At 37.0% G+C, this 23,431-nt stretch overlaps 2 protein-coding genes across 7 annotated transcripts in view; one reads left to right on the top strand and one right to left on the bottom strand.

Annotated features, from left to right (window-relative positions):
* LOC139954942 (gamma-2-syntrophin-like) overlaps positions 1–21,575 on the top strand; it is a 69,064-nt gene extending 47,489 nt beyond the window's left edge. For 5 of the 6 annotated variants that reach the window (XM_071954965.1, XM_071954960.1, XM_071954966.1 and 2 more), the window contains exons 6-18: positions 1,063–1,106; positions 2,946–2,987; positions 4,188–4,272; positions 7,312–7,388; positions 9,057–9,202; positions 10,109–10,238; positions 10,692–10,730; positions 13,491–13,607; positions 15,065–15,136; positions 15,973–16,125; positions 17,115–17,207; positions 18,108–18,218; positions 19,069–21,575. In XM_071954965.1, the coding sequence (XP_071811066.1) occupies positions 1,063–1,106; positions 2,946–2,987; positions 4,188–4,272; positions 7,312–7,388; positions 9,057–9,202; positions 10,109–10,238; positions 10,692–10,730; positions 13,491–13,607; positions 15,065–15,136; positions 15,973–16,125; positions 17,115–17,207; positions 18,108–18,218; positions 19,069–19,203 (1,244 nt within the window). In that variant the 3' untranslated portion in view covers positions 19,204–21,575. Of the gene's footprint in view, positions 1–1,062; positions 1,107–2,945; positions 2,988–4,187; positions 4,273–7,311; positions 7,389–9,056; positions 9,203–10,108; positions 10,239–10,691; positions 10,731–13,490; positions 13,608–15,064; positions 15,137–15,972; positions 16,126–17,114; positions 17,208–18,107; positions 18,219–18,436; positions 18,482–19,068 lie in introns of those variants that run through there. The other variant, XM_071954963.1, reaches the window with a different exon arrangement.
* Positions 20,154–23,431, bottom strand: part of LOC139954939 (NPC intracellular cholesterol transporter 1-like) — a 32,693-nt gene continuing 29,415 nt past the window's right edge. The window contains exons 18-20 of the mRNA XM_071954958.1: positions 23,150–23,263; positions 22,838–23,000; positions 20,154–21,574 (exon numbers count right to left, since the gene is read on the bottom strand). Of these exons, the coding sequence (XP_071811059.1) occupies positions 21,465–21,574; positions 22,838–23,000; positions 23,150–23,263 (387 nt within the window). The 3' untranslated portion in view covers positions 20,154–21,464. The remainder of the gene's footprint in view (positions 21,575–22,837; positions 23,001–23,149; positions 23,264–23,431) is intronic.

The following is a 23,431-nucleotide window of genomic DNA, read 5'->3' on the forward strand; positions in this document are numbered from 1 at the left end:
TCGGAACGAGAGACTAAAGGAGAAAAAAATCAATTCGGGATAGCTAGTAGCATGTATGTGAGTTCTTAGAATTGTGTTAATGGAACAGCGAGAGAATTTATTTGTCGGTCGGTTAAATAATATATCAGCATAATGAAGGTCGCTATTTATATGCTTTATAGTAAATGGAACGAGTGCGTGCTCTGGAACGACACATGAACGGTGTTCAGTGTTGGCAGGTCTTGTTTCATCTGTGAAATCAAATTAATTTTGTCATTGAAAATTTGAGTTTTCACAATGTCTGGTTCTTTCTCTGTAATGTTTGAAGAAGAGCCGTAAGCTAAACGGAATTGTGCAATTTAATTTGTGTATAAAGTTGTTAGTAGAAATTTTGTCTGTTGGTTTTGGTGGGGGTTAAAGGTCGGTTGAGGTCAATTGACACCCAAATCAGTAAACCTTGTATAAAGGGCTTGTCCATTATGAGTAAAGGGTCTCTGTTTTTTTGGGACAAAGTTGTCACTTGCATGGTGGATTGTTTTGTTGTGTAACAAGTCAACGGTTTCTGACTTAATAATTTTTTTTGGAAATCAACCCAAATATTTGCATACTTGAAACTAAAAATTGAATGACAAATTGTCAAATAGATATATGCATATGCATGAGCCTGTGCAATTACTGCAGCCAGTTGAAACAATTTCCTAATGCTAATACCTCTCTAAACTATACTCCAATATCATGCTTCAAAGCACTGGTATTGACAGTACAAACAGTTCCTAACCTTGATCTGATAGAAACATGATATTCATACTGCTCGTACTGACAATACGAGTGCTCTGAAGCAGGACATGACACTACAGTAGAGAAAAAATGGTCCCAACTGGGTGAATTACTGCCATTTCCTAAGCTTACTTATCCTACTTACTTATTCTATCCTAAGCTTACATGTTTGACTGTAAGCTATCTTCCTTTTTTTTTTTTCTATTTCCATTTCTATCCTAAGCTTACTTATCCTACTTACTTATTCTCTCCTAAGCTTTCTTTGATGTTTGACCGTTAGCTATATCTTCCTTTTTTTGTCTACAGCGGATCAAACAGGCCAGCTGTTTGTTGGGGATGCAATTTTGAAGGTGAGTGAAATTGTTTGGTCCTGAAAGCCTACACTACCTATCACTCACAATTTACGCTATCCTACCATAGAACTATATACTATGTCCTGAAGGTAGCATACCCAAATTAAAAGCCCCATTGACTTACAGACTAAATCACAAAAGTGATGTGGTCTCTAAGTCTAGATGGAAGTTCTCACAGTTAGCTAAACGCTACCCATCACTGGATAGCTGACAAGCTCAATGGAAATTTGGACATGGCCACTCTGTGTGGCTTAAACAAGTTGGTACTGTAGATTGTACCATATTCTGTTTATCAATATCAGAGGTGTAGCGTAGAGGATTATATTTACTGGCAGGCAGACCAATGGAGTCTGTGTGTGGTGTAAATATAGTCTGTGTGTTTGCCAAAGAGATATATGTTCTCACAGGCAGACTCATACAGTCTGTTTGTCCTAATGGGTGTGACTTGGAGAAAACATATGCTTTAATACTGGCAGAATTTTATATTCCCATTAATGGAGAGAGGCTGTTTGCTTTTCTTCTCTCCATCCCTTGTCTACTAATCCCCTTACATATCTCTTTGTGTTCACCATGCTCATTAACCTGTCTGTATTCTGTGCTTGTTTTTGTCCCTTCTGTTACTGTTACTTGTCATTTAGCCTTTGAAGAAGATCCTGCAAGGATCGAAACGTCAGGCCAACTTTCTTTTACACATTCTCCTACACAGGCTCTTTAGTGGATAAGCAGTTTGCTAACAGTTTTATTTTATTTTAAAAAGAACCTACACAGATGAGTAGTGGGCCTCTCTGCCCTTATCCATAAACTCACTTCCTCCTCTTCGGTCAAGTATCCGATGGTTCACTTTGATGCTTGAAAGAGAAACAGCAAATTTATGTCTTACAAATGAGGGTTTTTCCCCTAGCTCAAACACTTATCCCTTTACTGCCATATTAATAACAAACTTTGTAGTGCGTGAAACCGGAAAAACAAATTATTTACAAGTCAGATCCGATGGATTTGATTTACCACAAATCTTATCCTCATTGACTTGTGGCTGGATGGAAATCCAATAATTTAAAATATCTAGGGTACCAAATACGGGCAAGTCCTAAAGCCTCAAGGTATTCACTGCGTACGGGTGCGGGATTGTGTATACATACCTCGCTTGGAAATGGCCTCATTGTTAAACGGTTAAATGAAAATAGCTACGAGCTACCTGTCGTGCGGTCTATTTTTTCTTCCTCCCGGTCAGTCTGGTTTCAGAACCTTTTCAAGCATTTTAATGGCATACCAACCATACTGAACCGTGTCTCATTGGACTGTTGCCGTAAATAAATCATAAAAAAATGTTTGCATCCACGTCTGTCACCTCGCATCCTCTTGGGATTAATCTTTTTACTGCCGACTGCAAAACGGATCTCTCTCGTAGTCGTAAGAGTTCTTTGGTCACCGTCTATCGGAAACAAATTTGGGACTATAAAACTTCCATCTTTTTACAACTGTGTATTTAGGTTGATAGCAGTGTAATTTTTTGTAAACGGTTTCTTTATTTCTTGGTGGATGGTTTTGAGAGATGTATAAAGTCCAAACTGTGAACACTCGACGCTCTCGCAGAGAGCAGGAACAGCGGGATGGATATCATAGTCCTTTAACGCTTTTTTAAAAGAGGTGATTTGTGAATGTTAACCAGAGTAACACATGATACAGAAACTGTGCATTTTGATATTATGTAAAAGTAAGTTGGCCAACTTACTTTTACACATTCTCCTACACAGGCTCTCTAGTGGATAAGCAGTTTGCTAACAGTTTTATTTTATTTTTATTTTGATATTATTGTCTTTTTTTTTTGCATTGCAGGTCAATGGTATGTCAATAGAGCACGCAACACACGATGAAGCAGTGAGTTCAAAGTTTTACCTTGATCAAGTTTTTATTCCTGGTTTACCCTTTTCAGGGTCCTCAGTCTACGCCCTACACATTTTTAGCTAAGTTGATAAAAGTACTAAACTTGATAGCAAAAATACTATTGGTTCTTTTAATATTTCCAATTAATATTTTGAGAAATATTATATGAAACAGCTAATGACTTGACTTACCCGTTACTTAAGGAGCTGTTTCACTCAGAAATTACTCATTGGCAATATTATGGACTATGAATAATAATCATTGTTGTTAGTTACTATGTGTAGTGTTTTCCTATGGAGAGTTCTCCCACCCCTCCCCTCCCCCTCTCCCCCTTTGTGCTCATGAAGGGGCTACAAACTGGCAAGCAGACTTTCCAGTTCCTGACGTTTAAAAGGACAACACCATGGCCCCTAAAAATGTTTTTCTAATAATGGTCACCAGGGCTCACATTTCAACAGACTAGTTTTTACTACCACCCCTCACAGCAATGTAACCCTCAACGGAGACATCGAATTACCGAACCAAACACTCGTCAATCCCCTGGAGTAGCTGAGAGAGTTAGAATGTCTCTTTGGAGAGTGAAGTAATTTGAAAGCTGGTAAAATGTGGGGGCCTAACACTGACGACCTTATAGCAGCCCTGCTCTACTTCACGTATGCAAAGTACATGGCTAGGTCTAGGGAATTGAAATGTGGTATTGACACAAGTGTGGCTGAATGTTTTACCAAAGTTGTCGAAGGGGCTTGGTAAGGTATTGAGCATTTGAGTTGTTATTATACACAATAAGGTTATGTGTGTGATGTATCTTTCTATAGGCAAGAACATTGACACATAAAATACTACCAGTTGTTAATGTATACTGCCCCCCTCCCCCCAGTTTGGTGGGTGATGACAGGGGGCTTAAAGACTTTAATTGCCAAGAACACATGAATACACTTTAAACTTGTTGGACACAGAATTTCCGATTTTGGAGTCAGTAAAATAATAGTAAGTACATAGATATCATAGTTAGATGGAGGGGGATAGTACACATGCGGTTTGGCCAGAGTGACCAAAGTTATAACCCAAAAACTGATACCAAAAACAGGTTTACCCGTAACTCGCTGAAAATGAGCTCGGTGCTTCTTGGCAGACTTCATTAAAGTAACACAGAAACTTGATGATGGAATGGCTCTTTTTTCATTTTCTTGCCAGGTTGTGGCTTTGAAGAATGCCGGCACGGAAGTTACATTAACAGTCCGACATTTTCGGGCAGCAACACCATACCTCAAGCAAGCAGGTAAGAAACGGACAGCCTTATTTCTTATGACAAAAATGCAAACTTCTAAAGTACTACCCCCCCCCCCACAAACACACACAACATCCTCTTGGCCAGCCAGTCAGTGATAACTTTTGACGGCAAACAGCTTCTCACATGAATCTGCAGACAGTAGAGAGGGAAGGCAACCAATCCGAACACATCGCAGCCACGACATTATATCATTTCGTAAATCAGGGTGCCGTTGACAGTTATATTAAGGGTCCAATAGTTATTTCCAGCCTCGCTACCGGCTCTGTAAATTGCATCGGTCCAACGATGGCATAATTGTTTACAGTACTGTTACTGCCGTTCCTGTATTCCGTACGCAGAGGTTTCCAATGATGTGTGTAATTTACATCTCGAGACAGATACGGAGAGAGATAGAGTGCGCGAGAGACAGAGAGAGTGAGCACTAATATCTGGTGAGGAATTTGTCATTGAGATGAGTGGCGGACTTTTGTGGGACTAATATAAATAGTTGCTGAGCATTAGAAAACATGAAAGCTCGCTGAATCTGGTTTCAGGAGCTGGAAGGAAAGTGAGGAATTACAGGAAGAGTCAGAGACTTTTACAATCCTTCTGAGTATTCGCAGTACGAAGAAAAACAACGATAAAGGACTTCAACCTCCGAGGACAGAAAGTTTAATGGGCGACAGGGCAAAACTTGACAGCCAATGGGACTTCCAGACACGAATGTACTCGAACAACAACCTAAAAAAAGAAGTTGAATGGAATTTTAAGTGGACTGTCTTAGGTGTTTGTCTCGTTGGGTGCATTTTGTAATGAGATTAACAACTCTCAGTCGTTAGTAACATAGCGAATACCATCGGGGAGGGAGTCGCGCCGAATTTCAACCGTCTTTGGGTATAAACTTCACCGGTCGTGATAAAAAGGGGCAAGTGACTTAAAAATAAGCGACACAGATTTGTTATTTGCCTGGAAAACGTTTCATCCGAGATTTTCCTGACAGTAAAAATCTTGGGTTGAATAACTATCCTTAACATGGCAGTCTTCATTTTCAATGGATGCCCAAAGTTAGCAGCACATTCTATCTTGTAAAACTTGAAAGTGCTTTCAAATATCAGTTCTTTGGTTTAGTGCAGCAGTTTTTAAAAGAATTTGTTGCAAGGACCAACATAAAGACAGATATAATCTTCATGAAAGTAGCCGTAAGATTAAATGTAGGTTAGAATGAGGGTAATGTTCTAATATGCATCTGAATTTTGTAGGTCCTTCACAATGCTAAAAAGGAAAAAGAAACTATGTCTAGGCAATATTTATTTTCAGGAAAATCCCCCAGAGATACGTACAACATAGGGAGTGTATAGATATACTTCTGATGATTGTAGTATTAAAGATGTTAGCTGTCGTAAGAATAACATTTATACGATCAATTTGACCTTTAGTGAGGTTTTAAATTAACTATAACATTCAACTAAGTATGGAAGGCCAGGAACGCCAGCAACTATCATGCAAGTATGGAATGACAAACAACACAATATCATCACAATAGCAATGAATGCTGCCCTCTTGAATGAAGACGGTATTTTCCCACAGCCAATAAGCTACAAAACCCATTCCTTTTAAAAAGTTTGCTGTTATAAATTAGTTGACCGATGGTTCCATATGGATTACGTGTCGTAGTTGCGTATGTGTTTGTTAATTTAATTTACGCTTCTTGGAAGGTAACTTGACTCTATATAGTGTAACATGAGGTGATTAGTTGCAATGTCTGCACAGTAAAACATAGGTCTCCTGCTGTCAAGCAGAATACCGAGAGGTGCATGGTTGTCCTAGGGTGAGAGAAATATGGAATATGATATCTGGGCTTATTTCAATCAACATCTTCCTTTGATCAATTGCAAATAAAACCTCAAAACAAGCTTAGGTCATATACCAATCTATGTACTAACACAATGTGTCTGTGTACATTAAAGTCATTGATGAGCCTTGTATGTTGCTACTGTAATGGAACTCTTCGTCAGGGAGATTCAGAAGTGTCTAAAAGTGACCACTTGAGCGATACTGGATATGATTACCTCCTCAGAGGCCCCAGTGTGGCATTGTAAATTAGAAAAAGATTTTTGCAGTGTGACATCACTTCACTATCCTTGAAACTATAGAGGTTTAGAGCTTGTGTATACACTGAGAGGAGAGAGAGACACATTTGGTGTGAGATATTAAAACCTTTATTGATGTTTATGTTGATCTGTTCAGACAGTTGGTTGGTTACGTTAGGGTCGTTAACTCCCAATCGTAACCAGTCACAGATGTTCGCTCTTTATTTTATTCAAGAATCTTTCTTAGCTGCAAACGTTTCTTCTCTATTCATATATCCTACTCAGTCACATATGTTGCTTTATTATTCTACCCAGTCACAAATATTTATTATTCTTACTCAAACATTTCTTCTGTGTTCATATATCTTACTCAATCACAAATGTTTCTTCTTTATTCTTATATCCTACCCAGTCACAAATATTTGTTATTCTTACACAAACATTTTTTCTGTATACAAATATCTTACCCAGTTACAGTATATACATTTTTGTTAACTATACTCTTAACCCTCCCTCAAAATGTTAATTTACAAAGACCAATCAATCTGGTTTAAAAGTTAGAATTTATTTGTGTACTTTTTGCTGCGATCTGTTTAATTAAAAACATTTTGAATAGGAGCTTTTGAAGGAAAACAATTTTTGTCACTTTTCAAGGGACTTTTCGATAATAAATGCTATTTTGTCTTCCCTTTGCAACTATTTTGCAAGGCACAGGAGTGTGTTACAAAACAAAATCCTGTGATCTGTTTATTTCTGTTGCAATGTGTGTTTAAATTTTATGGTTTATGAAGGGAATAAACTCGGGTGGCATTTGCATTTTTTTTTTGTGATTTGTGAAAGCATGCTTATCCCTTTTTTGTCTGCAATTTAAGAGGCCGGCCTATTTGGATGGGTTTGCAACTGACAAGTTTTCCCATTTTTCTCCTTTTTTGGGGGTTTTGCTCGTTGTTTTCTGCAGCTAAATTGGCAGACAGGGGTAAAGAGGAGATAAATCACCATGACGACAGCACAGACAGTAATATGGACGGTTGGCAGGTACCGACACTCTCTTATTTTTTCATTTCGTTTCATTTCATTTATTTCGTCTATACATAAGAGAACAATAGAACAAAGTGGTATAGTATAAACAGGACACTAGAAAAACAATAGTTTATCGAGCTAGCGACCAAAAAATAGCAAATATAACAATGAAAAAAGGTAACAATTAGGAGTAGAGAAAAATAAACATGAGATATTCAATACTCAGTCAGCGTAGTTTTCAATTAGGTGGGCTTTTAGTTTGCGCTTAAATTTTACATAAGATTTAACAGTTTTTTATATCATTCGGAAGCACTTTCCAGGTTTTATAGCAGTAGTTATTCAAGAGTAATTTACCGGGTTTCGAGTGATGTCTGCTAACTGAAAAATAGGTATTATTCCTCGTACTCTTACGAACATATGCGGAATTACTGGGATTAACAATATCACTAAAGACACGGGGGAGAATATTGTTGATATATAAACACTCGGCTCTCTATTAGAACCAAATGAATGTTTCAGAAGGTACTGTAGCTCCCTGATCGTGTCTGTCGGCAAAGCGAAAACAGATTGATGTTGAGTCAGCTCGTGGTCTTATACTCTTCAATGACATCTTAACCAAAAAATCAAGTTGTAAAACTCATATTATTTGGAAAGACGTTTTTTCTTTTGAATAATGAGAATGAAAGGCAAAATAATGGATGATTCACATATTATGTAATGCTTGAGTTGGACTTGAGTCAAGGCTCAGGGACAGACCATTGAAGTTGTAATTTCAAGGTTGTTGACTCGACGGCTGATTTTACCATTTATCCATTCCCATCACAGAAATTTGTGTAACGTCTGTGAGAGGTACTTCCTTTCGATAAATTTGCTTCTTTTTTGGCAAAGAATAGAAAGAATAAATGAAGTTAAAAGGCTAAAAAGCAATCATTTGCCCAGCCCAAAGTAGTTTCAAACCAAGATAAGATTGGGTTAACTTCGTGGAGATGACTACTTAAAGCTGTCCAATGGCTTCCGTTACTTTAGATATTTAGAAAGTTAAGGGTAAATTTCAGAACCATTATTGCAAGTATGAGGAAATAGGGAAAGACATCTGTCCATATTTGATGGTCTTTGTGGTACCTTTCCAATTGTCGTAAAGTGAGTATTATTTCAAGTTGGTCGGTCATAAAAACTAATGAGAGTATGACAAGTCAAAAAAATTGATAGCAAAATTATCAGAATGACCAAGCATGTTTTTATTTCATCTAACAGAGTAAAATTCAGATTTTTTTTTTTTTTTTTTTAAATTGACGATTTTAAGTTTGCATTTGATTATTTATACTAAAATGCACTAAATATAATCAAATGTTGGAGGTGAAAATTTTTTAAAACTGGAATGAAGTAAAAGAAGAATTTGTTGGCAAATCAAATGAAGGAGGATTCTGCTAATGGATCAATTTGTAATCTTCATATGCTTCGGTTAAAAAATATAAAAAATAAACGACCAGACACAAGCAGGTGTTTTGGGGGGAAGTTCATGAATAAAATGTTTTAGCAATTTAAGTCCAGAGTTTGTCCTGGCACAGTTGAAGATGCCAGAGGGTGGCAGTTTATGACAAGAAAAGAGGGGGGGGGGTGTGTGGGAGGGGAGGTTCTTGTTGTACAAATGATTTTGACATTATATGGTGGATTATTCTGTAGACTCGGAACGCCACCCTCTCGCTCCCTGAAGACGATTCACCGGAGGCAAATCAACCCAAGTTACAGAAGAGATGGGTGGATGTTGGTACCATACCCTTACAGATGGCAAGAGTTACCAGGTACCAGCAAGGTACAGACAAACAAAGGTACAGTATCCAAAGGGTCAAGATTGGAAAGTGTCATTTATCTTGAAGACTGCCCTCGCTTTACCTGATATGATCGGTTGCGAATGGACACATGAAAAGTCAGTCGTTGTCATTGTCATCTTAATCACACAAAGCAAGTAATAACGAAGCCCCACCTCACCTTCCTCCCTATATCTTCCAAAGGAAGAAACAACCCAGAAAATCTTTGTGTATGTATGCTACCTCCATGCTTGAGAAATTTTAAAAACCATAATCACGTTAGTACTAGTATCAATTCTGCATGTAACTTCCTTGTTAGGGAATGTTACAATGAAATCACACATCATTTGATTTTGCCTCTTGCATTTTTCTGAATCACTTTCAGTACTGGAAGTAGCTGGTGCATTTACCTGTGTATACTCTACTACCCTAGCTAGTGCACAATAGCCATCAAATTCACTCCTGTAACTAGCACATTGCTTCATAGGAAGACTGAAACATCGTCTGGACTCTTATTTATACTTCCATTCAGCTGTTCATTAACATAACAATGAAATGACAATAACAAGTTTTGCTGTGAGATATATATATGCAATTTAAGGTTAGGCTAAGCTTTATCTGCTGTGAAAATGTTATGCATGTAATGTTAGGCAAGAAACCTATAGTAGTGTGGCAAAGTAAACTAATTCCCAAGGTTGATAGTTTTTTTTTAACGATAATTTAAAAATGTTGATATCGGGGCAGAATTGTTAAATCTGTATATTGAGTACAAGGAAGATATTGTATATATTTGGATTTCTTTGTTTATTAGCTCCTATTCTCAACACAAGATTATTATACATTAGCATTAGCTCTGTCTCATTTCAATTGTGCATGGTATTAACATATCTCCATGGTAACCATTCTCTGGTCGATCTTGTCTTTCAGGTCAAAAGGCTTTGAGGTAATAGCAATGAACGGTGCATCCTCGGGCTTGCTGCTTTGTCAGAATACAGGAGAAGTCGCTGATTGGACGAGGGCCATCAGCGCAAACATTGCAACAGTAAATGCTCAAGCTGTGAGTAAACAGATTGTTTCTTTGTTAATATGCCATACAACCGTTTCCATAGCAACCTTACACCATTGATTAGAATTTTTGTCTACATTATTACATCATAGAGGAATTATCTTATTAGCCTTCATAATGGAGAAAATGTTAAGGAAAACGGGGATATTTAGAAATTGTCAGTATATTGTAAATGGATTTTTGTTCCAAGGTATCCGTAAAACATCCATTAGAGTAGTTTTAAGTGGATACTGTAGGGAGGGTTAGCATGTTATTTTCAGTGTGCACACATCATTTCAGCATTTTCACATCACAGAGGAATTATCTGCAGAGGATGGACAGATGGTTAAGTAAGAAATGGATACAGAATTGTCATTATATTATAAACTCTGAGGGATTATCTGAATTTATGTATCTTCAGACATGAAGAAGATTTTAATGGTAAAAATGCTTCTTTGATTTCAGATTCAAGTGGCCAATACTCTACTCTCTGCTTCAGAGCATGTAAGTTCATCTCTTAAAAAAAAAAAAAATTGTCACCACTATTGCAGCAATGTCTGTTTATCTGGCATCACATTACTATATATGTGACAGTGTTATGTTTCCTAACAGGTTTCCATCAAAAGGGGGCCAAACTTGTGTAAGAGCATATGTTGTGCTCAAATTCTGCATGTTTTTGTATTTTGTACTTTTTGATGCGTAGTCTGCAACGATCTGGCTAGGAGATAGTTTGGTCCTGCTAAACTAACTTATGTATTCAAAATATAGGAGACAACAACAGGTAAAATTATTATCAACCATTTTGCGACATAATACTATTACACCTAAGCTTGCTCAGTGAACACCCATGGATAAGGCCATTTCCTCACAGTAACTCGTTTGAAACACGATCCACGGGACGAGCATGTATCATAATACTGTCGTTTAAAGGACCAGAGTTTACCACTCTCAATATCTCTCTCAAATAGTGAAGAATGTAAAGGAACTCCATCCGCAACATCATTGCTAGGACAGCCACGGTGAATTAAACAATTTTTTTTCCGTCCAGTGAAAAGAGCAAATCCAGTTTCCTTCTACCAATGTACTATAAACCAGAAATGATGGTGTGGTTCTTACTGGTTTAGCTTATAAACTGTTTTTATCTAGCAGAAAGTGATGCCCTTTGTTGGCCTCCAAGGACAAACCGACTGTTGCTCATTCGAAGAAATGCTGACATGTTATTTTGTTTGTGTTTGGGACTCATTTCTGCTTTGGCTGCTTGAAAGGAACTGTTATTTGAAGATGTTTTTCAGGGTCTAGAAGTTAAAAATTTGAATTTGAATTGTAAACAAAAGGTGAAAGCTACATTAGTAGGGTGTGGTTTGTGTAGTGTGTGAAGTGTTAAAGGGACATCGCAGGGATTTCACTTACCTATATTATCTTCCTGTTAATTTGTTTCTCTCCTCCGTGGATAACGTTTTTTTTAAATATTACAAAGGACAGCAAAATCAAGTACAGTTCAGTTGCTATGACGACATCATCCCACTCTGCTTTGGCTCAATGCATCTCACACTATATCACCAAATTTGTGGGGACAAAATATCATACCTTCACCATACAAAAGATGCAGAATTTGTTTTTAAGCAATCTTGTCCACTTCAGCCATCGGAATAACCATTTAATGTTGTGTAGGTTACTAAAAACGCATGACAACAGCATTGTGAGTGACATAAATGGGACGTTTCCTTTAAAATGTTTTTGATTGAAGAAGACGAACATAAGCATTTTCAGCAAGCACCTCTTCATTAGTAATGCAGTATGAGGCAATTAAAACCCCCGCATTTGAAACCCAAGTCGGTAGAAGGTTAGGAAGACGTTTGTGGCATATTTTCCCTTGGGAAGTAGAACAACCGTGTGATTCGTTCCCCTCAATTAGCTCAGGATTTATCAGTTAAACTCATTTGTTTCTTTTAAAGCAACTCATGTTTTGGAAAGGTTTGTAGGATTCGTCACTTCTATCGGAAGGATAATTGCCTTTCCAGTCACATTTCACGTTGAATTGGAGTTGGCAAGCAGCGATATCATACTCATCTATATGATAGATGAGGTTGTGTTAGGCCCTATAACCTTAGGCTAATTTTGTTATGTGTGTAGCGTAATATGTAACTTGCAGTAGCCTATTGAAAACCAAATACTGCCAATCTCTCTTAGAATGGTCAGGCCGAGCAGAGGCCAATTTTCAGATGATTTTCAATGGCTATAGTGGCATCTCTAGTTCAAGGGGGAGGGGGGGGGGAGGAAATACCATTAGGTGAGATTTTACAAGTGACAAAGTAAATCTTGACATTCAATTTGCTTGGACCCGATTCTTTCCTTTATGGAATAGACCGAAATGGTTAATCACTTGCTAACAGGAGCAACAGAATGGCTGTTAATATCTGATAGTGATGTTAGGGAATCTACATAATCACCCCAACACTAGATGCAGCTTCAATTACGATTTCCTTATTAAAGTCTTTCCACAATGGCTAACTTGTACTGTGCGATCCTGATGGCCTTAGCATGATAAATAATATTATACACAGTTACCCATATATATTCTTGGATAATTTAATAGCCACCTGCATGTAAAAATGACAAGTGTGTCCATCAGAAATAAAGGATGTTTTACCCACATTTTGATGAGTTATGTGTAACAATAAACACATTTGACCTCTTGTGAAGTAATCCAGGGGGGGTGGGTGGGTTGATTGGGCAGAGAGGGGGGCCCTGTTGTACAACAGATTTGTTACATTATATGGCTGATGATTCTTCAGATTTGGAACTCCATCCCTGAAGATGACACAGCAGAAGCAAAATCAACCCAAGATACCTCACAGAAGACAAATAATAATAATAATCAAAAGTTATTGTTACGACGCTTTAGCAGCCACAAATGTGGGAGAAACCCGCAAGAGCTTATGGATTACAACTTACACGTCAGGGGGCTTCCATTTCAACATTTTAACTCAAATTTGGGGAATCTTCTCAATATAGAGGTCATTTCAGATGGGGAAAACCGTAGATTGCTCTTGGATGAAACAGCCCACCTTACTATGACCCGGCCGAGTATCGAACCCGGAACCTCCCGATTGCTAAGCCTCATTTCTCTCAAATGTCACCGCCTTTATCCACTCGGCCAAATAAAGCAATTATAAGTGATCAGAAGGGATCAATTGTAAAATCAGGTTTTACGAGGCAACAGTTTTCACAGTAATAGTAACTTTGTATTATTTCTCTTCTCAGATTCTTCACTACAGCTGGGTCGAGGAGAGACACGCACCCACGCCAATGCAGGGTGTTTGGAAACCAAAGTTTTTTGTACTTAAAGGACCCGATATTATGCTCTTCGATAATGCTCCAGTAAGTATTTTATCCTTTAGTACTGGATAGTGTGAACGAAGTTTCCATATGTAAAGCCGGGCGGGAGTGGTCAGGTAGTCAGTGTGGTGACGCCCGTGGGGGGAGATGGGGTGACACAAATGACTGAGTCAGGTTTACTTGGCCAGCAGTGTATGTATTATAGCTACTCTCTAGCAAGCTCTCATAGAGCTTTTAAACCTGCCATGCAAAGGTGAAAATAAAAATTTTTTCGAATCATTGAGAAGGTATCGCATGCACGTGTAGTAATTAGAGACTTTTGCGGGGTGTCCAACCCTCAACCGAAGGAGCTGTGGGGAGCCAAAAAGGTAATATAATGCGCATTCCCACACATACTACCATCAGTATGAACCAAACTCTTGTTCTTTTCTGCGGAATACAAAGAGAGTTTTACTTGTGCAGCCCAGCATATATTTCAGTCCCCACCCCCAAAATAAAAATTAAACAATTAAAAATAAAAAGGGACACTTGGCATTTCATTTCCTAATAAAATTTTCTTCAGCAAGATATGTGTATTTCTTTTAAGCTGTTTTGAAACTGTTGTATAGTTGATATTTTTCATTAAAAAAAAAACAGTATTTAACTACAGTTGACTAACTCTGGAGTTATGAAGAGTCTCTAGCAAATCAAATATTAAAAAAATTATAATTTATTCTCAATCATTTATAGGAGATATGACATCATAAAATAAACTAGTATTAAAAAGTTATCAAGCTTAAACTGGTTCCTAATGTTCATGAAGTGACTGAAATATTTAGTCTGTTTTGTACTCTTTCAAACACATATGTAGTTTTAATATCATTTTTTTTAATGGGTGGATATATTTATATATATTATTTTAGTGAACAGTGTATGCAGTTTTAATTTCTCCAAGATAATAAATTGTTTGTCACACCATCACTTATGACGTTAACCTTCGGTTCTGACGTGTTGCTCATGTGATGGTATGATACTGGGCTGACTGTTTTGTGTTATGCTATGTGAAGTCAAAATTTCACAGTTTTCAGTTTAATTGTGGGGAAGGTTATGTTTAAGCTGCCTCCTTTTACAACCCCTCCCCCCTGGATCCCCCTTGATCCTCCCTCTGGCAATATGTGACTTTTGCTCTCTCAGTATTGAGAGGTAACGGTTGACCTTTTAATATTGTGTGTCCTTTTTCCTATTCACTGTGCTTTCATGTATGGTGAAGTAAAAACAAACTTCTCCAGGAACACTTAAATGTTTCTACCTTTGTAGGATTTCTAGTATAAATTTTTTATGATGTTTATGTTAGGTTTCATTTGAAAAGATTACCGTTAGAATTAAACTTTGAAAACCTGTGCCAGGGAGTGTTTTTTGTTTGTTGTAAACTAAGCAAATCGTACGGTACCTTAGAGTTTGCTTGAAACTCCAAAGCCTTCTAAGTGGTTGATAAAAAGTTCTGTTTATCTCCCTTCAAGTCTTCAAATCGAGATTGGGAACGATGTGATCAGAAATACAAACTATATGAAGTCATCTCCAGAATATTCAAGGTAAAACAAACTTTACTCTACTTTTAAACCTTTCATTTTAAATTCATAATCCTTTATATAAATCTATTCCCTGACTGATGACAAAGTATTCAAAGCATCTAAGGAAATTTTATATTCGGTTTTCTCTTATAAAATAAAATTTTAGTGTTAAATATCCTTTGGAACTGCAGGAAAAGTTACCAGTAATACTTTTGTAGTGAGGGATTGGAGAGGGAACAATTGGGGTGGGGGGGGGGGCTGGGGGAACGGGGGCTGGGGGGCACGAGGGCTGGGGGCCACGAGGGCTGGGGGCCACGAGGGCTGGGGGCACAGGACAGGCTGTAATAGTTGCTGGGATAAGGACAGTGGCCGTGATAATATTGTATCTGGAAGATAATACCAACTCTAAACTGAGAATCTATACAAATTCATTTGGCTTACAGCCTTACAATGCCTCGGGGTGTTGAGGGGTGGAGGGGTGGAGCACTGAGGATGGGGAGTTGAGGAGTTGGGTATTGATGGGTGGGTTATTGAGAGGTGGGTGTTGAGGGGTGGGGTGTTGAGGGGTGTGGCATTGAGGGGTGGGGTATTGAGGGGTGTGGTATTGAGGAGTGGGGTGTTAAGGGGGTGGAATGTCCAGGAGTTGGATATTGCTGGGTGGGGTGTTGAGGGGAAGGTTTGTTGAATTAACAGATATATATTTCATGATTTCATTTCGACAGGATTCCGAGTTGATGGATAACCGACCACATTGTTAAGGGGGTGGAATGTGGAGGAGTTGGGTATTGTTGGGTGGGGTGTTGAGGGGAAGGTCTATTGAAATAACAGATATATATTTCATGATTTCATTTCGACAGGATTCCGAGTTGATGGATAACCGACCACACTGTTTCCTCCTTCAGTCCGGTGAAGACGAGGCTCATTATATCGGAGTAGAGACCAGAAACGAACTCAATATTTGGCAGAGTGCCATCTTACGAGCAACTCACATGGCTGTTGCCAAACTAGGGGTCAGTGTTGAAACAGTTTCTTTGGTCTGGAGGGGTAAGAGAGAGGGTAGGAAGTGCCAGTTAGAATGTAGATCTGCTTAAAAGTATTACATCAGTTTCTTCGATAAGGAAAGTTAGTTTGATTTGGAGACTGAGGGTATTCAGGATGTGTGTATTGAGTATGTGTACTAGGTTATATGTATTCAGTATGTGCATGTTATATGTATGCAGGATATGCCCTAGGTTATATGTATTCAGGATGTGTCCTAGGTTATATGTATTCAGGATGTGTACTAGGTTATATGTATTCAGGATATGTACTAGGTTATATGTATTCAGGATATGTACTAGGTTATATGTATTCAGGATGTGTACTAGGTTATATGTATTCAGGATGTGTACTAGTTTATATGTATTCAGGATGTGTCCTAGGTTATATGTATTCAGGATGTGTCCTAGGTTATATGTATTCAGGATGTGTACTAGGTTATATGTATTCAGGATGTGTACTAGGTTATATGTATTCAGGATATGTACTAGGTTATATGTATTCAGGATGTGTCCTAGTTTATATGTATTCAGGATGTGTACTAAGTTATATGTATTCAGGATATGTACTAGGTTATATGTATTCAGGATATGTACTAGGTTATATGTATTCAGGATGTGCCCTATAGGTTGTTTGTATTCAGGATATGTACTAGGTTATATGTATTCAGGATGTGTCCTAGTTTATATGTATTCAGGATGTGTACTAGGTTATATGTATTCAGGATGTGTACTAGGTTATATGTATTCAGGATATGTACTAGGTTATATGTATTCAGGATATGTACTAGGTTAAATGTATTCAGGATATGTAGATTATGCCTACTTATGCAGTTACAGTTGTTACTCCTCGGTTAAAGTAGCGCTGAGAATCTTTCAGAGTGAACCCATCCCCAAAGTTAGTTTTATCTTACTCATCAGTATTTAGCTGTTCATAACTCTGAATCTTTTCCTTCGTACAGAGCAAAACCTACGGGTGTACTTGGAAGCAGAAAGTTGCGGGTCTGTGCCTTGACTTGGAGAATGGCTTTACGTTGTTTGATGCTCAAAACAAGGTAAGGAGACAAAATTGACATGTTCCCCCCCACCCACCCCCCCCCCTCTGGTCTCAATATAACTTAAGCTGAAAGAACCTCTAATAACATTGGGCCAGTATTATAGACGGTACCCATAGGCTCGCTGTAAGGCAATAATAGTGGTTAGCTCCTCTCAAAGTCCAAAATGTTTAAAAATCAAATAAATGCTCAAAGTTTGTGAGCAAATAAGTTAATCATTGAAGCGTACATCATTGAAGCATACATCATTGAAGCATACATCATTGAAGCATACATCATTGAAGCATACATCATTGAAGCATACATCATTGAAGCATACATCATTGAAGCATACATCATTGAAGCATACATCATTGAAGCATACATCATTGAAGCATACATCATTGAAGCATACATCATTGAAGCATACATCATTGAAGCATACATCATTGAAGCATACATTCTTCCTTGCATTCTTTCTTCTCCTGACAAGGTGACAAGTCGTCATCTAATTATAACCCTCATTCTTCTGGGATGATTTAAAGGCAAAATATCACCAAGAAGATACAGTTCCATAAAAAAAAAAAACTTGTATTGTTTCTTTAAGTCTGCTAAATTGGGAGGTTGTACCCATTTGCCCTTTAAATGTCAACACTATACGTTGTGGTTTAAATTAAATTGTGCTTTGTCGAATTTAGGTTAAATGGCAGTAAGAAACAAATTATATAAATAAATAAAAAAGATATAAATCTTAAGAGAGAGAAGAAAAAAATGGCAGTAAGAGAGAAATTCGAAACCAATTATTAGATGATTTACCTCAGAAAAGGAAACCAAAAGTTATGATGTCAAACATTTAAGGATCCCTGTACAATTTGCAGCTATTTTGATAATCTGTTTTATTCTTTGTTTTATGATTTTCAGTCCATCCTTTGGAGGTACAGGTTCTCACACCTCAAGAATTCAGCTGACGATGGTCAGAGTCAGGTCAAACTTCACTTCTTCAATAAAGCCACCGGTCAGCTGGAAAGTCAGGTCAGTTGGCCATCTTAACCTGTTGCTAAGTTACTGTTTTTATTCTTCTTCTTTTTCCTCTCTTTAAATTAGTACTAGCTCTATTTCTCAATATTTTTAAAAGTTTTTTTAAAGTTTTTTTTTCATGTATTGGGCCCATATGGAGGTTAAATTCGGCCTGCTTGGAGGTTAATATTGACCAGTTTAAAAAAATCCATCCCAATTTTTGCCTTCTCCAGGAATTAGAATGTCCACATCTAAGAATTTAATTAGTACCAGCTTTATTTCTCAATTTTATTCCTTGACTGCTTTGACTGTGGGTGATACTTTTTTTGATATTTAATTTTTTTTTTGTATATATTGGGCCTGTATGGAAGTTAAATTCGGCCAGCTTGGGAGGTTAATATTTGACCAGGTTAAAATCCATATCACTTTTTGCCTTCTCCAGGAATTGGAATGTCCACATCTAAGAATTTAATTAGTTCTAGCTTTATTTCTCAATTTTATTCCCCGACTGCTTTGACTGTGGGTGATACGTTTTGTATTATTTTTTTTAAATTTATTTTTTTATATATTGGGCCCGTATGGAAGTTAAATTCAGCCAGTTTGGTAGGTTAATATTTGACCAGGTTAAAAATCCATATCACTTTTTGCCTTCTCCAGGAATTAGAATGTCCACATCTAAGAATTTAATTAGTACTAGCTTTATTTCTCAATTTTATTCCTTGACTGCTTTGACTGTGGGTGATACTTTTTTTTAATTTAATTTTTTCTTATGTATTGGGCCTGTATGGAGGTTAAATTCGGCCAGCTTGGGAGGTTAATATTTGACCAGTTAAAAAAAGTCCCTCTCAATTTTTGCCTTCTCCAGGAATTAGAATGTCCACATCTAAGAAAATTGTTGCACTGCACTCATGCCTTCCTAGCCAGCAAGCTCGCCTCTGTGGATCCAACATTTATGAAGAATATGAACGATGTTCCATCCGTGATGAAGGTCCCCTTTTGATGGTCCATCATCCAGGTTTGACGAAAGCCGTATCGGAAGAGGATTGTGGGAAGGGTCTTCACGGGTCATAAGGGAAATTACCCTTCGACCGTATCGTATGCTTCCACTCAAATGCACATATGCAAAATTGAACTGATTTACTCCCAAGAAAAAAAATGGAACTCGATTTTCAGGGAACTTTCGACCAAAAAGTACAGAATTATTTTCGTTGGTGTTGGATTATACCAACCATAGTTAAGAGGGCTGTGACTTTTCATAGCAGCTTTACCCTTCTAGGGTTAATATCAATTTACCAAGAGGAATAGCCGATTCCTTGTCACATCGGTCGGTTTGCTCACTATTGGGTGGACAAGTTTTGTGATACTTAATGACGCTGTGGAACATGAAAATCCCAGATTTGTCACCTGAACAAAGAGACCATTCGTTACCGCTGGCAACACAGCATAGTCCCGTAGACCAGTTTCAAATAATATAAAAGGTTCAGCAATAATTTTCAGCATTATTCTTGGATGTTGTTTGCCTTGACGGAATGGCAGGGCGAGGAGGGGTGATGGGTTATCTGTTTTGTACTTGCAGTGACCTTATGCAGGAGTAATAACCAAGCAATAATTGGTGTTGTGTATATCACAGCAAGTGTTAACTGTATTTTCAATTGTTTAAAGGTATCATGAAACAATTTTTTATTCAGTGTCATTTGGAAAATAAAAACAGCTGCCTTGCCACGCTCTTCAGTGTAAAACTTGCAAAGTCGATAGCTGTTTTTATTTTTATTTTAATGGTCATTTATTTTGGTTAAGTTTGTTGTAAATTATCTTTGGTTGAAGAAGGGTGGTTATGAATGCAAAATGTATTCAAAGTGTAGCTTTTGTCTTTGACTGGATTTGTCATTGAAAGTCATCCAATCCTTGCTAATCCTTTTGATGTGCTGCTTTAATACGACAGGATATGAAGGGATAGATTAGATGGGATTATCTGATCCGATGCAATCTGATCCCTTTTTTAGATAAGACAAGTTTTCAGGTCCTTCCCAACTGGAAGAACAACCCTGTACTTAACAGAGTTTACGTAACATTGTGTATTCCAATAACTCATATTATATCTAAAATTGGCAAGAAGAAATGTTTCGATAAGAATTTAATTTTACCAAAAAGTAATTGTAGCCATTTCCAAAAGCATATACTTTGTACCTATTTATACCTAATATGTATTATTATTATTATTATATGTAGATTGTCAACTAAATATATAATATCCAATCCACATTAGAAGTTACATTCAGTTATATTGTTAAAATTATTAATACTGGTTAATGTACTGAAGAATGTTACTCAATGATTAACATAGGACAAACATTTTGAGCACAACCTACATCTAGGTGAGTACGACTGTAGTAGTCCTGCAATGAATGTAGTTTTTTTCTTTCAAGTAAAATTCCTGACCAGGTTTTAGTTTCACTTGGATCCAGCCCAAGCACTAAAACAAACCTTGAACCCATGAATGAATGACCAATGATGAATGATCGTAGCCCAAACCTTGTACACAACAGGAGATGTTGACAATTTATTTTGAAAAAGCCAGTGATTTTATTGACATAATATAATATTATTGACATAACAAGGTTAAATTGATCCTTTTTTTAATTAAATACTTAAGCGTAGCTCTATAAAAACTCCTGATACACACATATCTTTGTACAGAATTAAACATTTCCGAGATACTTTCTCATCATTTAAAAATCTTCACGCCTCTTGCATCAAAAACACCAAACTGCAGAGGTAACTTCTTGTTGTTGTTTTAACCACTGAGTGAAGCAGGTAGCCAATAAAATATGCAAATAATATATGCAAATAAAATATGCATAGACACGCCTCCTAATTACAGATTGCATATCATGACACTGTAATTATTTACAAGGTTTTGCAGTAAAATCCACATGGTTGTTCAATTACAAATCCGGTTTCATAGGTCCTAATGACATTAAAGGTATCATTGCTGCTGCCACTAAGTCACAGAAGCTTCCACCTTCAATGTCATCGAGAGCAATTTAAAAAATTTTTTTACAGAAAGGCTAGTTAGTGAAACAATTCAACAAACATCTGTTTTGAACAAGATGTCTCAAGTTGTCAGATATTCATCAGATCCCTCCTACTCCTAATTGTTAAACTGATGACAATAATGGTTTTGTAGACAACTTAGTATAAGTGTTGCTCCGCCGCCCTGTGCATCACTAATGGCAGTGTTTACTGACCAAGATGAATGGCTTAGATACTGTTGTAGTTGTCCCCTTGGATACTGTTATCTGACAGCAATGGACTCTGCTCACTGCTGGGTGGTAGTACCTTCCTAAGTCGAGCCTTGTTTAGTCCTGGTCCTGTTGGAGGGGAAAAAGAGTCAAATGAACGGATTAGATTGATTGATAGATAGATGGATGGATAGACAAGACTAATATCTGTCAAACTTAAAGATATGCCCTGCCATTTTGTTTACATGGAATGATGACAGACAGACAGACGGGTTACAAGTCCAGTCAATTTCCATTCTTATTTATTATTATTTTAGATGCACTATACACTATACATTAGATGCACTATGCATTAGATGCACTATGCATTAGATGCACTATACACTATTACATGCATGCACTATTACATGCATGCACTATACATTACATGCACTATACACTATACATTACATGCACTATACACTATACTAGATGTACTAGAGATACTAGATGTACTATACACTATATTACATGCACTAGAGATACTAGATGTACTATACATTACATACACTTTACATTACATGCACTATACATACATACACTACACATATATGCACTATACATACATTAGATGTACTATACATTACATGCACTATACATTACATGCACTATACATTAGATACACTATACACATGCACTATACATTACATGCACTATATATGCACTATACACTATACATAAGATATGTACTATACATTACATGCACTATACATTAGATACACTATACATTACATGCACTGTACATTAGATGTACTATACATTAGATGCACTATACATTACATGTACTATACATTAGATACACTATACACATGCACTATACATTACATGCACTATATATGCACTATACACTATACATAAGATATGTACTATACATTACATGCACTATACATTAGATACACTATACACTACATGCACTATACATACATACACTACACATATATGCACTATACATACATTAGATGTACTATACATTACATGCACTATACATTACATGCACTATACATTAGATACACTATACACATGCACTATATATGCACTATACACTATACATAAGATATGTACTATACATTAGATACACTATACACATGCACTATATATGCACTATACACTATACATAAGATATGTACTATACATTAGATACACTATACACATACACTATACATTACATGCACTATACATGCACTATACACTATACATTACATGCACTGTACATTAGATGTACTATACATTAGATGCACTATACATTACATGTACTATACATTAGATGCACTGTACTAATGCACTATATATGCACTATACATTAGATGCACTATACATTAGATGCACTATACACTATACATAAGATGCACTCACCAATAAAACTAAGAAGCACGGGCAGAAATATTAGTCCGTGTGTGCCACCTAGAATCACGATACTTAAATACATCCGAAAGTAATACACTTGGAAGAGCTGTGACTTGGAGAAGTACAGAATAATGATCCCCAGAGCTTTGGTCAGAGTTATTCCACTCAAGACCTTCAAAGATAAAAAAGATAGAAAGATTGAAATAGGCAAGATGATAAAGGTATGATGATATGATGATAATTACACAAAAGACGACAATGTTTATGTAAAACATATATTCATCGGTATAGAACAGAATATGACTTGTCAAAACAACTTACCGAACTTCCCATGTGTGCTAAGGCATGCTCTGCTCTACCTACTCTGCTCTCTTTAACACTGATGGCAAACGCTCTTGTGATGTGAGAGCAGAACTCAACAGATATACCAACAGACTGCAGGAGAAGAAAAGAAAAGAACAATTGCATTATTTTCAAGAAACCGTCCAAAAACCCCACCTCAACATTATAAACGTAAACTACAACAGACCAAATACCACGACCAATGAGTTGGTCCGCTGCAAGTTATTCACTGAAATATTTTATAGTATATGATAACATAAT

Source organism: Apostichopus japonicus, chromosome 17 (assembly GCF_037975245.1).
Source record: "Apostichopus japonicus isolate 1M-3 chromosome 17, ASM3797524v1, whole genome shotgun sequence".
NCBI classification, from domain to species: Eukaryota; Metazoa; Echinodermata; class Holothuroidea; order Aspidochirotida; family Stichopodidae; genus Apostichopus; species Apostichopus japonicus.